This window comes from Danaus plexippus, chromosome 28, assembly GCF_018135715.1.
Source record: "Danaus plexippus chromosome 28, MEX_DaPlex, whole genome shotgun sequence".
NCBI classification, from domain to species: domain Eukaryota; kingdom Metazoa; phylum Arthropoda; class Insecta; order Lepidoptera; family Nymphalidae; genus Danaus; species Danaus plexippus.
This window is the reverse complement of record NC_083556.1, coordinates 120,332-141,282: the sequence shown is the minus strand read 5'-3', so window position 1 is coordinate 141,282 and position 20,951 is coordinate 120,332. Positions and strand designations below refer to the sequence as shown.

At 35.1% G+C, this 20,951-nt stretch overlaps 1 protein-coding gene across 1 annotated transcript; it reads left to right on the top strand.

The window, feature by feature from the left end:
- Positions 1-251: 251 nt before the first annotated feature.
- On the top strand, positions 252-20,896 carry LOC116776367 (uncharacterized). Its single transcript, XM_061525359.1, has 7 exons — positions 252-1,002; positions 6,878-7,405; positions 17,059-17,170; positions 19,132-19,291; positions 19,529-19,622; positions 19,879-20,046; positions 20,290-20,896. The coding sequence occupies exons 1-7, from the start codon at positions 339-341 to the stop codon at positions 20,520-20,522; spliced, it is 1,959 nt and encodes a 652-aa protein (XP_061381343.1). The 5' UTR covers positions 252-338; the 3' UTR covers positions 20,523-20,896.
- The last annotated feature ends 55 nt before the right edge of the window (positions 20,897-20,951 follow it).

The window sequence follows — 20,951 nt, the reverse complement described above, 5'->3', positions numbered from 1 at the left end:
TATATCAGGAAGAGACAATCGGTTGAATCTCACCAAAAATATAGTTTAAGTTTTTTAACAACACGTTAACACGTTTTGATAATCTATATAAGGGAGCCTTTTCTCGGTGACGTCTCTCCAAAAACACGGTTGCCCGGCAACGTTATCAAGGCGGTTACGTAAAACTCACACGTAAATCTGTTTACGTAAGGCTGCAGCGGCCCAGTGGGGGTCGAGGCGGCCGCGACTCCCACCCAGTCCGCGTCCGACAGCCGCCCGCACAGCACCAGGCATCGAACAATGAGAACGTGATACAAAAAACACGCGCCGCGGACAATGAGAGTGAAACCCTTACACTAATGGGCAACATGTTGAGCGAAAGTCAATGGAGGTTCGTACTGATGATGCTGGCTGTGGGCACGGGCGTCTCCGGGGAGACGAGTCGCGCGCTCAGCATATACCAGAGACAGAGGAGTGTACCCATGTTCGTGCCCAGGAGTTACAGGAGGAGGTTCAGGAGAGTGCAGTTCCTGGACGAAGAAGAGAACAGCCAGCCTCTCGGGCGCGGAGAGATCGACCTGACGGAGAACAAACACTCCAGAATCAAGTTCGATGACACCACGGACTATGACTTCACCTCCGCGGACGTCACGGAGGAGCCGCGGAAGGTAGAAGCCTTGGGCACGGAGAGATTCTACATGCCGCGGATGTATCCCAAGTTCTATCAAGGCAGGTTCGGTGGACCGTACGCCCCGAACTACGCGTTCGAACCCCTGATTTCCTCACCACCGAGAGCGGGGTACTATCCTAACAGTGGCTGGAAGGCGCGCAGTCCTCGCGTAGTGTTCCCTTATTCCCCAGACGGTAACTCAGTGCTGACCAACTCTCACGCGGGACCTAATTTCAATGACAATGTCGTGTTCCGTGAACAAAACTTCGGCACCAGCGACATCGGCGCCGAAGACCAGACGCTCCAGGACATCTCGTCATCCCCAGTCAACAACGACGCCTTCTCTGAGAGAGGTGAGTTAAGACCACACGCTTATTAAGTGTACATTTAACTCAACGGTTAAATCAACTGACCCTACCTCAAGAACATTTTATAATAGTATCTAAACAATATATAATGCATTACAGGTTCTATTTATTAATAGTTATTGGTTGTAAACAAAGCGACTTATATCGTTGGAACATGAAAGTTAGTTTCAAATGACGGAGAGATCTGATTTGACGTTTACGGAAGCGTTCATATAAATAATGTTCCATTAAAAATTTAACAATATATATGTGAATATTTTTATATCATGATCTTAAGAAAATAATATGTCACTAAGTTTATATTGCAACAAATACATTTTTACTTAATACGAAACATATAAAAAGTTTAATTTAATTTGTCTGTTGGTGATACATTGAAAAGAAAACCTCTTCATACAAAGACAAAGACATATTTAAATGTTTTTTATTATTATATATTTGTAGGACATTAATAACTATTATATAACTTAACACAAGTTCTGTCATTATATATATAATATATAACGACAAATAACCGAACGCTCGCAACACAAATGTTTCTGAATCAATAAGTTTAAATGAGGAAGTTTCTTTAGGAGAGACGCGCTGAATGGAAATCACTTTCAATCAATATTTGTAATAAAGGTAACGCTCACTTGTTAACATGTTTAATAGCTGGTACATGTGACAAACTGACACTACCGACAGGCGTACAGTCGCATTAGTGTACGGCCACGATAGAGGTCATGAGGAAGGTGACTCACATCATGAGGATACCAGGAGGCTCCTCCACCTCATGGTGACGAGTCGAGGAACTCTAAGAAACCGCAGAGATTGAGTTCGTTTAAACTCACCATTGATAAGTCAACAAACAGGATATCATTTAAATCGTTGAACGACTCTCAGTCACACGACACTGAGCCTTACTGTGTTTGAGATATTGCGATCCTTCCCTTCGACTCTTCGCACGCGACATTTTGTCACGCAACTATGAAAAATGAGAGTTTCGTGTGGGACAAGCGATCTTACACCTTAGCGACTTGCGATAGAGGCCGTTTCCGCATGCGCTCGTTTATAATCAAAATAATTTTAACGGTCTCCGTCTTTTCCCCTTTAAAACTTTTCTATTCGACGCGTTAAACATATTCACAATATTTACACGTTTTCTATATATAAAAAAAAAAAAATACAAGAAAAATATTAAAAACATGTGTAGAGTAATAATATATAAAAAAAAATAAAAATGTTCAAGAGATTTTTATCTCTCAAAACCATTCATTTTCATTCATATTTTAATCTATACGTTGACATCATTCACTTCTTCATTCACACACTTCATCATTTAAATAAAATTAAACCAACAAGGAGTGGAATCAGTCCATCATGAGACCGCTAGTGATCAGAAACATGGTGTTTCTACTCATTACCACTTGGAGTACTTTCGATAGCGTATAGTCTCAGAATTAGTTCAAAACAATTCCATTAATACTAATATAAATACTGTGATATAATTGTAAAAGTTTCTACTTTACTATGAATAATATTGTTGTATTAGCGAAACAGCTGGCGACCTAACGTTAGTATTTTTGTTCGTAAGTGACTGAATCACGCAATATATAAATCAAAGCGAAATTCCAATCAAACTCAAAGCCTACTTTTCGCTGCATGTAAAACGAAAAAAAAACAAATTAATTTACATGTATTCTGCTTTATATATATGCATAAACAACACTACGATATATAATTCGCTTCGTGCGCTGTTCATTACTACGATTGTTAGATCTACTTTAATGTTGTCGGTGATAAGTGATAACTGTTGTTCTGTTACATAATAATGAATAAAATAATGTATATTTTAAATGTATATAAAATAGTAGATATCAATTTTATGAGTCCATTACTAATAGCTTTATAATTAAAGACAGTCAGTCAGTTTGAGAGTGTGAGTCGTGAGAGATTGTATGAAGTGTGTACTTCATGATTCGGACAGAGCCAAGGTAAAATCACTATATACAGGTAGATGATGATAGGATTATCAAAACATTTTTGACTTATCAAATGTCAGTCATGTTTCCTAGTAGATTTTATTCAACCCAAAATGACAAAGGTCCTGATGTCAACTGTCACCAGTGACGCTGTCAACACAACTGACAAATTAGAGTAAGTTATTTCTATTTAAAGTTCAGAATGTAGAATGTTTATTGTAACTAATTGGACAAGATTCATTCCAGTTTGTAAGTGGTAAAATAAAATGCTTAGAAAATATCAAACGTGCGTGAATATACTTGAAAATGATCTTTAGCAATATGGATGACAGTTGCAGTAGGACATTGTCGATTTAGTGTCATCGGGGACCTCGCATTAAAATCGATTAACTACATCGAAATCATCACAGTCCACTTGCCCCCTGACCCCTGACTCCTAACTCCTGACCCACTTCATCGACCGTCAAATTTAAATGAATTACGAACACTTTCCTCGGTGACAATAGTTCCCATGTTTAATCAAGTTTTTTGCTGGGCCATCAGTGAAAACTAATTTCACCTCCATCTCACGGTCTCGTCGTCTAGAAATCATCTCATATTCTTATTGTTTGAATAAAACAAGGAATTTTAAGAATATTTCACTAAGAATACACGCGAAATGCTTTCACATGCACAGATCCTTGTTGCGTATATTATAATTTAAAATATCTTAAAGTATTGTAAGAAAATTTAATATTTATACATATACAGTTATAAAATCTGGACTTCGTCATGTAAGCTGTATCTATTAGATTGCCAAACATGTCGATAAAATCTTGTTCAATGACGTGACTGATATTTTCCTGGGCCTGGCCGTCTGACAGTTATCCAACGTGACATTTGATGTTATGTCACACACTTATATAATGTAGGAATTATACGCACCTGACCTCTGACATAATCATAATATGTGTTTACATTAAAAAAAAACGAGAATATATGTGTGTACCAAGCTTTACTTTATTATCTGTTTGTTTGAAGAAAACTGATGACTGAATTAATTCTAACATTTCGTTTGAACAATTATCATTATTGTATTATATAATGTCGACTAGTTAGTTTAATATTTTTAGATTTTTTTTTTTATTTTTCGACCCGCATAAGTAAAAGTTGTTTGCTAAACGTACTCAGAGGATGGTGTTGCTAGCTGTACAAGAAGGGTTTTGAAATAGTTTTTTCTAATATTGCTCGACTGTACTGTATTTCGTTTAAATTATCCAAAAATTCGCGTCCTCAGAAATATTCTCGCTCCATGCAAGACGAACACAGCAATTTAAACAATCTTTCGTATTAGAATATATATAAATTTAGTTGTTCCATTATTATAACGACTCATGGAGAGTAACTTAGTATATTAACATGTAATTTACGGAAAATATATAATATATTAAAAACTGGGGAAGTCGTGTTCATCACGCACGACTCCTCGCTAGTGTGGTGATTGATGTTAAGGCGAAGTTCATAATGTATACATAATAATAGTTATTAAATATAAAATAAAATAATTAAAATTTAATTTTAAAGTAAAATTAAAATTTAATTTTAAAGTAAAATTAAAATTTTCCTTTACTAATATTAACTACACGACGCTGTCTTTGAAAATTTGACTTAACTTTAGAAATAAACGTATTATCACCTAAAAAATGTTAAAACATTATTCACTTCTTGAAAGCGTGGTGTAAACCTATAGATGTATTCTGATTGTGAATTATACATATGTATGCATTAATATATGCATCAATACCTGTTCTATGTTTACAGTTAACAAAAAAAGAGTTACACGGGAGATATGAAATCAAAATATTCGTTGGACATCCTTAATATATAGTTTAATATTGATGTTAACAAAAATTTTGACGTTAATTTTTTTTTATATAAACGCCAGTAAAAGTCAACTGCATAGTATATTCAGCCACAAATCTTTTGTTGTTTCAAACTGGACAGATGCAGTACTTCTTATTCATTTATTTCAAACACATTAATTATACAGACAATATATATAATTTAATAAGAGAACTTATTTAAAGATGCTCTACCTTAATAGATTTCACTGCCACGCGCTTGACACACACACATATGTCTATCCCTCTCTAACATCATATATCCGTATATAGTGGTCTCGCTCTCGTGTCATGTCAATGACTCCCGTTCAAGTCTGTAGTTGCAACATGAACTAATTATGTACAGTTGTTGAGTTGTTACAACTGTACTGTAATAAGACTGAAACCGAAAGTGTGACGTCACACTTGTATGATTATTCCAAGTAGTATGTTCTTCGTCTTTTAAGCTTCATAAATTTTTTTATGAATTTTTTTATCGTTACAGTATATTTTTTTTTATAATGACAAATCAATATGCACGAACGGTATCAATAAAAATTTACGTTTTCTATATCTGAGATTAAATAACTCGCTAACAAAATTGTTAACGAAGATGTATATTCACATTGCGCTTCAAATTATTTCAAAGTGTATCAAGAACGGTGGTGTAAATGTTTAATTGATTAAGTAATTAAAATTATTATTTAACTTATTTTCCACTCAGTTAACTGTAATAGACCCGTGGTTAGTTTATTTTTCACTTTCTATAACCTAACCTTACTTTTTAATAAAATCCTAGCAGTTCTACTGTCAAATTATATTTCAAAATGGCGGCCGATCACTCTCAGCTATGACAACTTTAACACAATACAAATTGCACTTTAATTATATAATATTACGAGACCGGCACGTGAAAGTTACAGTCAGCTGTGAACTTAGTGTGAGCGTACATCCTACTTACACTTACCACGAGGCACCGACGGCAGACTAAATACACACAGTTTAGAGTACTTCATTCACTATATACTAAACAAATATTTTTTAGAAGTAAATTTGTTATTAAGTAACTGAGCACTTACGGTTAAATCGCTTCACGCTGGCCGGAAGAGGAACTCACAAACTATATAGTTAAAGTTTCGTTACCACTTACATTAAATGCTGTGTTTTAAATATATATAAACGTAGTTGTATTTATTTTGTTATAATATAATCTGTTCGTCCTTAGGTCGTCTGTAAGTCATTCAGAGTACTGTACCTTATATAGTTTAGTTTCAAACAGAAATTTCCTATTCCTTTAAACCTCCGATATATTTCACGGATATTTTAATATCATCCGTTTCAATATAAATTTTTACTTCGCAATTCTAATCGTCAATATGTTATGATGCATTAATTAATTCTTATTCATATAATAATCTAACATTAAGAAACTATATAAGAGACATATATTATTATATTACTTATACAAACATCACACGAGGAAGCTGCGATACTTTTTATATTGCCTTACCGTCTCTGTGTAAACTGAGCTATAGCGTCTACTATACATTAAAACGACGCGAGCCGTTACTTTGTGACGCCTTGAAGGTTACCTGCCCTTAAGTAGCTTCGCCAAAGTCTTCTGTCATTTTTAATTATGAAATGTAAAATTAGAATTTCTGTGTAAATGTCTTTAAATATATTTTATGGTATAAGTGTTACTGTTTCTATACAAAGTTCACAACTTATTCCTTCCAATCTTTTAGTAGTTTTGTTTTTTATTATTTTTTTCTATTTGAAACCCCTGTCTATCGACTAGTTCGAACTTTGATCTTATTAAATAGTTTCTCAGTCATCATAAACTAGTAAACTACCAAAGATTCCTTTCAGAATTCTTATGTATTGTGTACATCGAATTAATGCATGTTTATAACTAACACATATCTACCATGTACATAAAAAAATCCTCACTAATCATCTCAACTGCTCCTTCATCTCTCATTTCATCCATCCGTTCTCTTCTTCCACTGTATTATATTCTATTTTATTTCCGTACAGATGCCAACGATCCACATCGAGCTCAGAGCAACGAAATAGAAAGATTGCGATACATTATAAGATCATACGAACCACGGCGCTATACACTAAAAAAACCAATGTTTGTTCAGACAGAGTTGACCGAGAGAATATTTCAGGAGCACGCGAACGTGAGTTCCGTGCTGCCAGAGTTCAAACCGATATCGGACGAGCAGATACAGAAGATAAACGACATTATAAAAGAAATCACGAGCACTAATAGAGATAGTGGGAGAAGAGGGAGAGTTTTGGACAAGCCTAACCCTGCGCTGATAGAGAGTAAGAAATTAGAGAGACAATATGAGAAAAACTGTCCCCAGGGCGGGACGTGCGAGTTCTTTTTCTATTGCTGGATGGTCGGAGGACTACTGGACGGTTCCTGCGGGAGCTTGCTCAAAGGCTGTTGTCACAGAGTAGCCAAGTCCGGCATCCTCGGGGTACAAGACTCCAACAGCTTAGAATTCACACCGAACGAAGGACTTAGCTATGGTCCGGTTATAAACGATGAGAGTAAGTTACCGTCTGCAATCCATCACACCGTTACGTAATGATGATCTCAAATGTTTTCTCCGGTAATTGCGTTATTTCTGAACGCTCCATTTCACCCGCAATCTCGTTCAGCAAAGCGATAACCCACCAGAGGATTCTGATCAGCTGACCAGCCCTCTGGTTCTGCACATCCCGATGTTTGTGTCATAATTACAATTCGGTGTGAGGGTGTGTAGGTTATTGAACTAACTGAGCTCTGATGTGGTCGTGTGGCAAGACATAGCTAGAATGTTCCCGTCTGATGCTCCATACTTGCTCCGGAACCGTCTCCAGGTACTCTCATCTCACTATCATTATCTTCCTTGCTCTTTTCTAACTATGTCTTGCTTCCTCACATCTCTGTGTACATATTATTAACAGAATAATGTCCATATTTCCGCTTTCCTCGTAAGGTTTCAGGTAAGTATACATAAACATTACCCTTTTATAATAATGTCTCATAACTTGACATATATTTTTTATTCATAACCTGTACTCAAATTAAGTATTACGAAATATATAAACAAAATATTGATTTCCGTATAAATTAATTACAAAATATCTCAAAAAGTGTAGTTCTTGACACAGTGTCGGTTGGTCACGTAATGACTTTCACTGAGGCCGGCGCTGACGCTCACGGGGCTCGACTCGCTCACACACGAACGAACAATGCACTCCTATATATAATAACATTATCTGTCATATACAGATTTTAAACTATATGTTTCTTGGTAGAGTTCAACATCACGTAATAGTAATCCCAAACTATATTATTTATAACTCAAAATCTTACTCGTCAATCATTTTTATGTTGTGAGACGTATATTTTTCGATAATTGAAGCTAAATCAATGCTTACAATTTGCTTGACAACACTTTGATGTGATTTTTTAATTTAAATTTGAGTAAACAAGTAAATTAGCAACAAGACTAATCAGATTCCATTATTCATAAAAGTCTACGGAGAACGCTTCATTTTTATTTCATACAATAATGATTATCTTAATGGCACATTTCGTTAGCGGATATTTAGACGCTGATTTTGGTTGATGAATCGCCGTAATAAAGTCAATCGTTTTCAAAGTATTATGACTTGACCATAAAAATAAAATGGGGCCTAACGAGAGCATCTCACTTGAAAGGATTTATCACTTTAAATGACTGTAATATGGAGAATTGGAGAATTAAACTGGCAAAATGAGAACCGCTCGTAAAATACTTTTACTTTCAAACGCGTTAACGGATTTTAAACGATTGAATATTTCTCGAATATAATCTTTGCAAATAAAAATAACGACTGGCATCCTGAGATACGCTGACATAGATTCTTTATTGCTTAACTTTTTCGGAAGGTTAAATGTTAACCAGAATGGCAAAATTTTGTAATTTTAATAGGAATAATTATGAAATGCGGTTATTTTAATGATATCTCCCAAACACATGACAAATCCTACGGCCCAGTGTGAAGTTTCTTTACGTCGCGTTATTAAATATTATGTTTTATGTTGTAGTCATAAGGTTGAGTCTCGCTCAACAACCAGCTGGCGGATCTCGTGATTCAGAAGTAAGAGGATTTACGCAATCACATTTAAATATTTCTATTATAAATAAAACAGATTTTGTAATATTATTAACATTGAATTTTACTTTCAAATAAAATCGGTTTTTTTTTTGGTCTGATGATGAGATATTACCTGTGGGAGAATCTATTTGAGGCTTTTAAACGACTGAACTAGTTTAAATGAAACAAATCGTGACAATAGATAAGACTTTGGACAAATACTTAATAACGGGTCACTTTTAAGACTAAAGAAATATCTGTCTTGAATGCCTCACAGACACACAGAACATTTGTTCATTTTTACATTACAGTTCGCGGTTTACTTTGATAACGCCAGTTCCTCTGTTTATACCTCAACCGTGTATACTACAGGACTACAGCTTTTTAATCGCAAACGTTAGGACTGATGGTATTTATTTCAGAAATCAAAAGTGGTATTAGTAACAATGTGTCAGCCTGAGTCTGTAATGATGACTGTTTACAGACTGACAATCAGATCTCATCAGAACTCATCTCACCTCATCAGATCCCACAGATTCTGAAATCCGAATCATTTCAGTCCGAAGATCGATGAGTGAAAGTGTGTATTATATATGAGATCTTTTTTATAAACTGCTGATGAACGTCACGACGGCTCTACACAGCTTGTGTTTTCTAACTTCGTTCTCATTACTTTGTTTATTATTAGAGACGAGTCTGACTGAGTCTGAGTCTGAGTCTTTGTTTCGCATGTAGCTTGTATATGTATACTTAATTAATTACGTTTAGAATGCAGAAAGTGTTATAAGTTGCACGTCCATGTCTCTGTGTATCTGCCTCTGGCATCGCAGCTCTGGAACGGATTGACTGATTGATGCAGTTTTTTTCATTTGTGCGCCAGTTTTCTTGTAGTGGTTCTCAGCTGTTTGATTCGTATCGATCCAGCCTTGTAAGAGTATCAGCTCTTTACCAAAATTATATCTCGATTAAATTCCTCGCTCGTGCCAGCATAATCTTAAAATGGCTATTAATTGGAAGGGGGTTTAATTTTGTAAAAATTTTAGTTTTACCATTATTAAATATAGAATGATCTTCAAGTCTTGACCTTTTTGTCACATTTAGTGAATGTGAAATTCTAGGATAGATCAATCTGTACTAAAACAATACAACACCTTCGAGATCGTAATTTATTAATCGAAGTGAGTTAATGTTATTTTTATTTCTATTCGCTGATTGTTTTTTGTTTATATTCCATCTCATACTCATATTGCTTTGCATTTTATTTATGAATGATGTCCAAAATCTACTAAATTGATGTTTAGTCCAAGTTAGATTCGCCACACTACAAACGGAGCGTTAAAAGTTGTCCATTAATAAATCCTCGCACATTATGAATATCGTAAGTATTTGAATTAGAAACGAGACACGGATAATGTTCTTATCTATTGTTTAAACATGCTCTATGGATTAATTTTATTGTTGTTAGTTTGAGGTCAGTACTGAAAATTTCAAGAAGGAACGGTTTAAACTATAATCTTGATGTCAGTGTTGAGGGCGTCGGGGAACAAACAGACGCATAACTAACTCTTTGGAGTTTAACGAGATGTGTGCTTCATAAGTAAAAACATGCAGGAAAATGTTAGAGCTAAGTTAATCTATTAATTTTATAGTGTCATAAAAGCCATGATGATGTTTTTTAAAAGATAATAAATATATATAACTTTAAGATTATAAAGGAATAATTCATGTTTTACGCTTTTATTAGCAAAAAACACCTGATCTCGTTAAGAAAGATTCATAATAATATGATATTCAAATGGTCTAACGTATAAGTGAAACTAGTATTTTTCGGATAAACTACGCGTGATCACGATTGCTGAAAAGTAACCGAAACGTTGGGAGTATGTAGTTTTTTACAAAAATAAATCACGCGTAGTTTATTCGAAAAATACTAGTTTCATTTAAATGAATAAAACTCGCGAAGATCTTAGATCTCATTATGGTCTAACGTAGTCTGTGTCACTCAAACAGCTGATAACACTCCACAGATAATAACTTCCGTCTGTCATTTCAGTCTGTAGCGCGTCACGTCGTAATATGTCATCAGCGCCACCTTCCGCTCGGTTTATACTCACATGTTATCTTTAGCTATCTTTTACATATAATTATTGAGAACGCGTTTCCTTTTTAACATACGGATGAATATTTAGCTTGAACATACAGACATTATAACACTGGTATTGCCACACTCAAGTGAAATTATATTTAGAAAATTTCAAAAAAAAAAATTTTCTCATCAAAAACAAAATAAAATAAATATATATATATTTAATTTTATAATTAATAAAAATTTCAAATTATACTTATGTTTCCATCGCTTAGTTGTGAGAAAACAATGGCGCTTCATATTTAGAGCATACCAAGCGAAAGTTAGTTTATGATTGAGTCTGAACCATACAGATACGAGGCACAGTTAAAACAATAGCCTTGCGTAGTTAAAGTTGATCGAAGACGATATGAATACCTTTGTTTCACTTTTTTTTTTATTTCATCGAAAATGTTACGTCGGTCCATATATCTTTGAATAAATTACACAAAAAAGGTGCTATAGATTGAAATTCATTGAGGGAAAGTGACACAGAGAGGCATATCCGTATAAAAACGGAACGGTCTACCAACATGACGATAAATCTCCGCGCCCACTTTAATTACCAACATGGCAATACTCTGCATTAGATATTGTTTTTATAATGAGAGGAAGTAAGTATTCTTTGATTATTACGATATGTTACGAGAGCTATGGGAACTGTTTGGAGTTAGGAAACGAATTTTGAGGTATCATTTCATGGGAATGTAATATATAATGAAGAAAACGGAATTAATTCATTGACATGAGCCAGATAGAAGCTGCAACTTACACAATATCTTTTGCCAAGTAAGCCATCGTGCAAGTATTTAATTCGAAAATGAAAAACAGTATGTTAGATCTCTCGCCTGGTCTCCTGACAGAACCAGATAAAATACCGCCAGCAATCATCTGACAGCTAAGTTTTCCCACCTTAACCTGATCTGAACTTTAAACTCAGAATAGGAGACTGGTCGTTTTCGCAGTGCCATTATTAATTGTGCATCAAACTTTTTATAAACACAATATGTAGAATGTTATAAACAGAAAATACGACTAAATAAGACTTGTCTTAAATAGTTCAATCCACTCTAAGTAAAAATGGAAGTGTGAGGCTATTTCTTCTGTTGCCAAATCGCCAAAGAGTAAAAAAACCATGACTCATGATTCACTGTAACAAAGATTACCAAGCATCACTCATATCAGAGACGTTTTCATCCCTTTCCTTTACTATGTTGTTATCAAATCAAACTATCTGCTGGGAGTTCACCAGTAATCCTATCATCCGACAGGGATCGCCGCGCGAGGCTCCATCCGGGCCTTCGGTGATGTAACTACACGAATAAGTTGGTCAAACAGCTAGCATCGACTTTCTAGTGACATAATATCACATTAAGCAACACTCGGCACACAGATCACATCCACAAACACGTCTAAGTGTGTCACTCGGATCGCTGTTGAATAATAACTGATTAGTGATCGTTCCAATTGAAATAACGAACATCTTCGCGCGAGTTGCTTGAGAGTTTGTCCGTTAAATGATTCCCTGATGCAAATACAACAACTGTATTGAAATCTTCAACAGTTCGACGTAGGTCATTAAGACAAGGCATAATTTCCTGTTTGATAGGAAATCCTGTATATGAAGTTATGTAAAATGATAATAAAATATAATAAACAGTTAATTTATGTTAATTCCGGGACACGTAAGCTAGGAGATTTTGGATCAGACAAAACAAAATGAGTTTTAGTTAACAAAAGTTTAAAGTCGGGTATTAGTGTGTAGTTTAATGGAATAATTATTAACTGATTTAAATACAAGTGAGTACAAGGTCGCTTTTCATTCAAGGACATACAATGTGCGGAATATATTACAATAAGTCGACCGACCTTATTAATATGCCGCGGGGACGTCTTCCTCGTTATGTCACTTGTGTCGTATGTGTATCAAATAGACAGTATTATATAATATAAGATGAATATTAATAGTTTCTGTATGTGTGTCACAGATATGTCCAAACAATTAATGGAGGTTTTAAAGCTCTGAATGATCTAACGACCAATCAGACATGTCAGTGAGTTCTCTGCTTGAAGTTAACGAAGCTTCTGGTTTAGCAACTTGTATACGTTCAGACTCGATGATAATTTATTTTTAACTGTTTAGAAGTTGTAGCAACAGAATGTTATCTCTGTGTGCTCAACGGTATCTTTATATTTATTCAGGGTCACAAGCGTCCAAGTGATGAATAGCTTCTTCATATCTTCTTCATCAGATCTTGGACCCCGTGGAATTCTCTAATATCTTCTACCAAACGAGTCAATTCTCCTCCACTCCACACATCTAGGGCTTGCACTAACTCTTATTATTGTTTATAAATGCTTTTTCTTCACGAAATCATCAAACATAAGATTACAACAGCTAATCGTTTCAAATCTTTGTAATATAATTAAAATAATATAATTAAAAAAAAAACTTATCAATGTATAACCCGAGTTCACGTGACTATAAAATCGTAATTTTCTTTGACAGGATTTCAACAAACTATTTATCGGAACACTAAATAAATCTATAACTATACTTTTATATTACTTACAAAAACTCCAAAACCCAGAAATAAAATTTATTTGCTATTGTTCTTGATGTTGACAAACAAAGATGACGCGCCAGTCGGCGGGCGGTGAAAGTTTCGGGTCGGGTGATATAACGCTCAAACTTGGCGGTTCTTAGATCATCCTCAGTCCGAATACATTATCACACCGACACGAACAGTTCAGAAGTTATTCTTGCAAAAAAAAACACATTTAAATGTATTAGAGTTCAGGTAATAATATACCAAGATTTATTGTAATTGTTTAAGTATTATAACTGTGGTTATTTACAACCCATAATCACCTCAAAGACAAGCCTTCACCCGCACCACAATAATCTCGTAATTTTATATATAATATATCGTTTGACGGATATTTCCAATGTCAAATTGTTTTTCAATGTGTGTGTTAATAGTGTGTGGGCTATAATTTCACAGACACCGCTCAATGGTTACAATGCTATGGGTCTTCTTGCGTGTATAATGGATAGCTTTCAAAACATTCGTTTGTAATACTTCGTATTTACTGTAATAATATAAGCGACCGTATCCTCGTATATTATATTTGGCAAATTGTTTGCTATTAACATCATATTACGGAAGATTTTTATTAACGTTATTCTCTCTGTATAACTTATATCTTGGTTTCTTAACTAACTTGAACTGAATGCAAGCCCGATAAAAGCATTTGTTTGCCTGATCGGGAATCGAATCTACGTACCATAACACAAAAGCTATTACAGTAAACAAACAACAAACAAACAGAGCAACAGATATATATTGGTGTAACATATTGTGCAAATTACAAAATACTTTCTACCGACTGAAAGGCCGCTCGTAACTTGTAACGGAGTGGAACCAGAGATACGTTTACCAGTTATTTGGAAGATTATAATAAATTGGTGCATTTTATGACATTTAGCATCTGTGTAATCCAAAGAGGTTACTTGTTTATAGCCTTAGAATAACTGCTTATAATTTAATCTAATGTATATCAACAATATCCCCTAACATATGAGTGAAGCCTCCTTGATGACATCGGCCGTCACACTGTTGGTCACCGCATACCGTGAAAGTTCAAGTGTTACCATGTTTCACCGTGACACAGACGAACATATAACTTCAATAAAGTCTGTCCTCAGTTAAACCACGACGTACGTTCCTGATCTGTTACTCCTTTAGGTGTTATGAAGAGGTAGCTTACTAGGGCTGCGGTTTCGAGCTTATATTAACAAACACAGGGTAGTGGAATTAATACTCATCTTGAATACTAATGTTGTTAGTATAAGTCTATAAGATACTGCTTCTGGCCAATTCATTTAGAACAAACATTCGATTAGTTAGACTGTCCTAAAAGTTAAACAAAACAAGAAAAATCTATATATTTTTTGTAATTTCTGTCTGAATGTAACAATTTAAGTGCGTCAGGCGATAAACTTGGCTTAGATCATAAGTTCTCCAGTTAAAGTTCTGTGTCAGTTTGATTTGGTCGAAATTACAATAGAAAACGTAAAAGATAAGAATTTGTAACCATTCAAATGTCCATTATAACCGACTGTGCACTGTAATGCAAGTCATGTTTACACAAAACACACCTAATCATCCACTTTCTAAGTCGGTACTCCGCGTGTCGAATCATCAGAATACATATTATTTAAGTTCACATCGTTGCTCATTAAATAAATAGTTTTTGTCTTTACTTGTATTGGTTGTAATTTTTTTTGCTGCCGATTCCAAACAAAAAATTGTTCATTAAAAGTAAAGAGGTATTTATTTCATGTATGCATTCTAATACATTTGGTAGCCTGTGTTCTAAGTTCTTATTGTGAACAGTTTAAGTTAAGCCCAACATACACTGTAAATTCAAAATTAACCTTTTAGTTTCACCTAAAATACATCCATTACGTCAGAGAATTACAACCAGTGTAGATGAGAGGCGATGATTAGGATAAACATCTTGTTAAAAGAAATATTTTTGACCAGATTTTAGAAATTCTTAAACTCTTTTATTATTCATAGAAAGAAAGAAATAAATAAATCTGTCAGACGGACAGTGCGGCGGCCGGCAGGCGGCGGGCGACAGGATCCACGGCGTACATGTTGAAGACGGAAATTTATTTACAAAATCAACAATAATAAATATTCGAATATTTAAAATAAAACAGCGTTTAGAAAATTTTGAGTGCCTTCACATTGCGCGATCGACTTTTAAATATATCATTTCAACGTCTAAGATTTTTGGGAATCCCCGTTAGAGTAATTTAGTTCAATAACATATAACAATTTACCTTAATAAAATATGAAATGTTGATATGATAATAAAAGCATGTTAAGTATGTTAATCGAGCACACAACACGCGAAACGCCACGGGCTGCGACTCCGATTGGTTCCGCGCCTTTGCAATGCTTCCTCGTTACATAATATATACATTTAATACGCTATTGACTCCAATTTCATAAAAACTAACGACATTTTTATTATTTATCGACAACTGAAAAAGAAACAGCATTATGGAATAATTTTGAGCAAGTGAGTTCAAATAAGCACTTTGTAACTCGACATTTCGAGAATCGAAAACTAATACTATCTAAATGTCGAGTTATAAAGTATAGAATATATGCGAGTATATCTTCTTACGTGAAATCAGCGGAGGAGATCTGTCTCTTTCGCATCCTCCGCCTGATCGACCAGTGATACCGCGTTACGTTTCCGTAAAGTAATGCCGAATTACGTTAAAGAACGTTTGCTTCCTTTTAAGTTTTGTTATGAACCAGATATGATGTAACTGTCGAGTCGACTTTTTCACTCGCCTTCTATAATTATAAAGTTCAAGACGTGTGCGATTCTTACTTTAATATCCATCCTGACACCGCGTTACAAAGTGTTACACTCGTATGTCACGTGAAGCGTCTCCAGCATGAGGTGTTGTGTGTTCATTTTACTGTTCGTTCTTTATTTCAAATCTATTTATGGAATAAAATTTTTGAGATTTCCGAAACTTATAACAACCGTCAAACCAGTAGAGAAGAAAAATTTTGAAGGTAATCGAATCTTTGTTAGAAACAGAGATGTTATAAATAATCATTAACTTATAAAATTAATAAGTTGGAATAGTTATTTTACATTAAAACCCAAACCCTACGAAGTAAATAATATGCAATTAAATTTGGAAATACAAAAAAATATCATGATTATTAAATTTGCACTCGCTCTAGATACTCCCGAATTCTTTGGTGCCAAGAAAAGCTTATAACCTAGTCTCCGTAATTAGTTCTCTAAGAGTCATATGTTATAATTTTGTCGTGGTCTAGCGGAAGCTACGCTTAGTCTAGACTGCGTGTTAGACTCACGCATTACTAAGTCTACTGTGATCCGTTTCCAGGCTGTGGTGTTGCGGGGAATAAGCAGACGGCACAACGACGCATCGTCGGAGGTGACGACGCTGGCTTCGGCAGCTTCCCCTGGCAGGCCTACATCAGAATAGGATCCTCAAGGTTGAATTACCTTATTATTATAATAGAATATGTTAGAAACATTGTCTTTTATAGAACTTTGACTTATAAAATGTACGTGTAGTGTAGTATACTTGTACATTTGATTAGTTCACAGGAGATACTGGTCTTGATTTTATAATTTAAATAATTTTGTTAAAACTTCAATCATTAAAAAATCATGAATAAGTATGACTTAAAGAAATTTTAATAATTTATATCAATATATATTTCTTAGCTTAATCGATTAATTAACTATCAATATAAGTGGACCTCGTTGTAGTGATAAAAATACAGTTAACAGGGATCATTTATTGTGGTCACTTTCAGCTCCGCGTGCGTCATGAACCAGTTTAAGGGTCTTATATAATGTATTGTAGTCGGCATGAGGTCACGTGTATTCAAACACAACCTCATTACCATTACATAAGGCCCTCGCCACACTGCTCTCTCGCTGGTCACCTACTTTAAAATGACCACTGTAAAATATATTGTATTATATAACATTAATAACAATCCCACTAACATATTATTTTATATAATAATTCCTACCAAAATGGACATTTTTGTAACATGGCAACACTCGTTCGGTAGTAACCCTACTAATACTAATAATTACTTTACAGATGCAACAATCTTATGTCGATTTTCGAGCTTATTGGTTGGAAACAATGTTGGATAGAGAGGTAAATGTGCGAAAGAGACGACACTCGAGATGCAAATGCATGCATGCAGATAATGCATCCGGAGATAACCAGTAGAATATAGCTTTAGTTGCAATTCTTTATGTAAACAGTTTTCTTCTTGTAGATAAATCTTTTTATATTACACAGAAGAAATACAATCATTTTGAACTTAAGTATTTATTCATTTATGTAAAAATACTTCTTGAATTAAAAAAGTTCTGTAATATCTTTCGATCGATACAAAAGCTACATTGATCATATGTTTGAAAGCTGTGTAGCCTTCCTCATGGTGTCTAGCCTTGCATGAACTTTCGCACATTCCTCTTATATTTTTATCACATCTTAGTGTACATTTCTTGATAATCTCTTGCTCTGGTAGATTTTTCCCAAATTTTACTAGAACACACTGCTTGCGCAAAGAAAATTTTCATTACAAAATGCATTGCTACATTTGTTTGATTCTAAAATAATATCAGCTTAATTGCGTTCAAATTTAATAAGGATATCGCAAACTATTAATTTTTGTAAACTGTCATTATATTGGTCTTGTATGCATTAAAAAAATTAACAAAACATAGATCCTTTTAAACTTATCTTTAAAATTTGTTTTCTCGTTCTGACGACAAGAAAATAGATTGCAAGTATTATTATCTATGAAGGATGTTGTTGAGACAATCATTAAATGAAGTAAGTTCTGATAATATGCATACAAAAAATTGTTTTATTGTACATATGTACCTACATACACATATATATAAAATAATATATAAATAGGTACTCAAACGAAATGCATGCCTCTCTTGAAATAGAAAAAATGTATAAAATTGTTTAAGCACACCGATATTTCGTAAACATTATTTTATTACAGACAATAAAATTAGTGTCGGAGTTAACTCAATTGGTTTGTTTCAAAACATTCTCATGACGCAAAATATATGGACTCAAGAAATGTACGGTCGTGCTGTTAAATTAATTGTCCCATTACTGGGTACTGTTACACGGAATGGTAGTTTAAGTTTCATAATGTACAGTTATTGAGAACGACAATACACACGAACTGGTTAAAGATGAAACTATTTAAGATTAAAATAAAACATACTTTCATTAATTTTAAACTCGCATACAGATACAATTGAAGTTACTAACTTGGGAAGAAATAAAATGTAAAACTATCTATGTACAGAAACATTTCAGCCTATTCTTTTTACAGGCTTCTTAGTGTACTTCAAGAGCGATGTATCTGAATCTACCCACATGTATGTATATTGTTGGTTCCAGGTGTGGGGGGTCCCTGATATCTCGTCGCCACGTTGTCACAGCTGGTCACTGTGTAGCGAGGGCTCAGCCCCGACATGTCCGCGTCACCCTCGGCGACTACGTCATCAACTCCGCGGCGGAACCCTTCCCAGCTTATACCTTCGGCGTCAGATCTATCAAGGTACAATTTTATGGGATATTTGATAAACTATAATAAGTAGCTCTTGTCCACTGAATCGTTTTTGACTGCGATAAAGAACTGAAAACTTAAGTTACTATTTATTTCGCGAACTGCCCGATAATAAAATGACAACGAAAGCATTCCAGCTTTTTTAACGACTACCCGCAACACACGGGCATGCTTGTATATATAAAGCCTACTTCTACATTATTTTATGACATGTTTTTTTTACTTCAGGTTCACCCGCTCTTCAAGTTCACACCTCAAGCTGATCGTTTTGACGTGGCCGTCCTCACTCTAGACAGAAACGTACAATACATGCCGCATATAGGTAAGTATTGCTGTTGTTTGGTTTAATAAAACAACAAACTGAATCTAACAGTACATGTCATCTAGTAGAAACTTGGTTTAATGCCCAAAAATTTTATTTTTCTTTAATGTCACTTGGGCAGGAAACCGATTCAGTTTTCATCTTTTGTTTTCCTTGTCTTAAAATATACATTATATAAATCGTCTCTTTTTATATTATTTGTATAAACTTAAATCCTTAAAATAATTTGTATAAACTTAAATCCTCACACCACCAGCTCCGATCTGTCTTCCGGAGCGAGGGTCCGACTTCCTGGGTCAGTACGGATGGGCGGCAGGCTGGGGCGCCCTCAGTCCCGGCTCGAGACTTCGCCCTCGGACCCTACAGGCCGTCGACGTGCCCGTCATAGACAACAGAGTGTGCGAACGATGGCATCGAGCTAATGGTCATTATAATCTGTGATGTTTTAATCAATGAAGAAAAAAACAATCTTGAAGTTATTGACATATTTGTTACGAGTCTTTGAAACGAGTAAAATTCTAGGAAAACCGCTATAACTGTTAAATGATTTGGTCAATAGTCACTTTTCTTCCATGTCAAACAACGAACCAAATGATGACATTAACTATCCTATTACCGTAGATTTCCTAATCCACATTAACTAATCCAATAATAATTGTTGTTGCAGGTATCAACGTGGTGATATACCCCGAGATGCTGTGTGCGGGATACCGCGGAGGCGGCAAGGACAGTTGTCAGGGAGACAGCGGCGGACCGCTCATGCTGGAGCGAGGTGGTCGCTGGACCCTGGTAGGAGTGGTCTCCGCCGGCTACTCCTGCGCCTCCCGCGGCCAGCCGGGCATCTACCACCGAGTGGCGCACACGGTGGACTGGATCTCACATGCCACCACTCTCACGTAGCCTGGACCGTTAGGTTATGTTAAGTAGACCGTCTCGATCAGACTAGACCGTTCGTCCATAGAATAAGGACTCGAATACACCATCGAGCTGTCGAGTTTGAACCAAATGAAGTTTACCTTGACCGTCATCGGCTGAGATAATTTTTGTGTATTTATAATGTCGTGAAGGAACCCTTCCCCGAGTCGAATGTGAATGTGTGCATCCTTTCATAGGGGTTATTGAAATGCTCAGTTCCTTTGCGTTCATTAAGATAATAATAATTCAGAATAACAAACCAGCAGTCGGTCAAACTGACAGTCTGACACGATACTGTACCGATGTAACTTGTGTTCTGTAAATTAATCAAAATGTGATAATAAAAATTAACGAACAACTTACGACAATACTCGGATGTCTTCGTTTGTAAATACAATACAATACTTGGATGTA

Bases quoted from the DNA above. Each gene is read 5' to 3' on its own strand.
- LOC116776367 (XM_061525359.1), top strand. From the start codon at position 339: ATGGGCAACATGTTGAGCGAAAGTCAATGGAGGTTCGTACTGATGATG. The intron at 1,003-6,877 runs GTGAGTTAAGAC...ATTTCCGTACAG, and splicing joins CGACGCCTTCTCTGAGAGAG to ATGCCAACGATCCACATCGA. The intron at 7,406-17,058 runs GTAAGTTACCGT...ATCCGTTTCCAG, and splicing joins TCCGGTTATAAACGATGAGA to GCTGTGGTGTTGCGGGGAAT.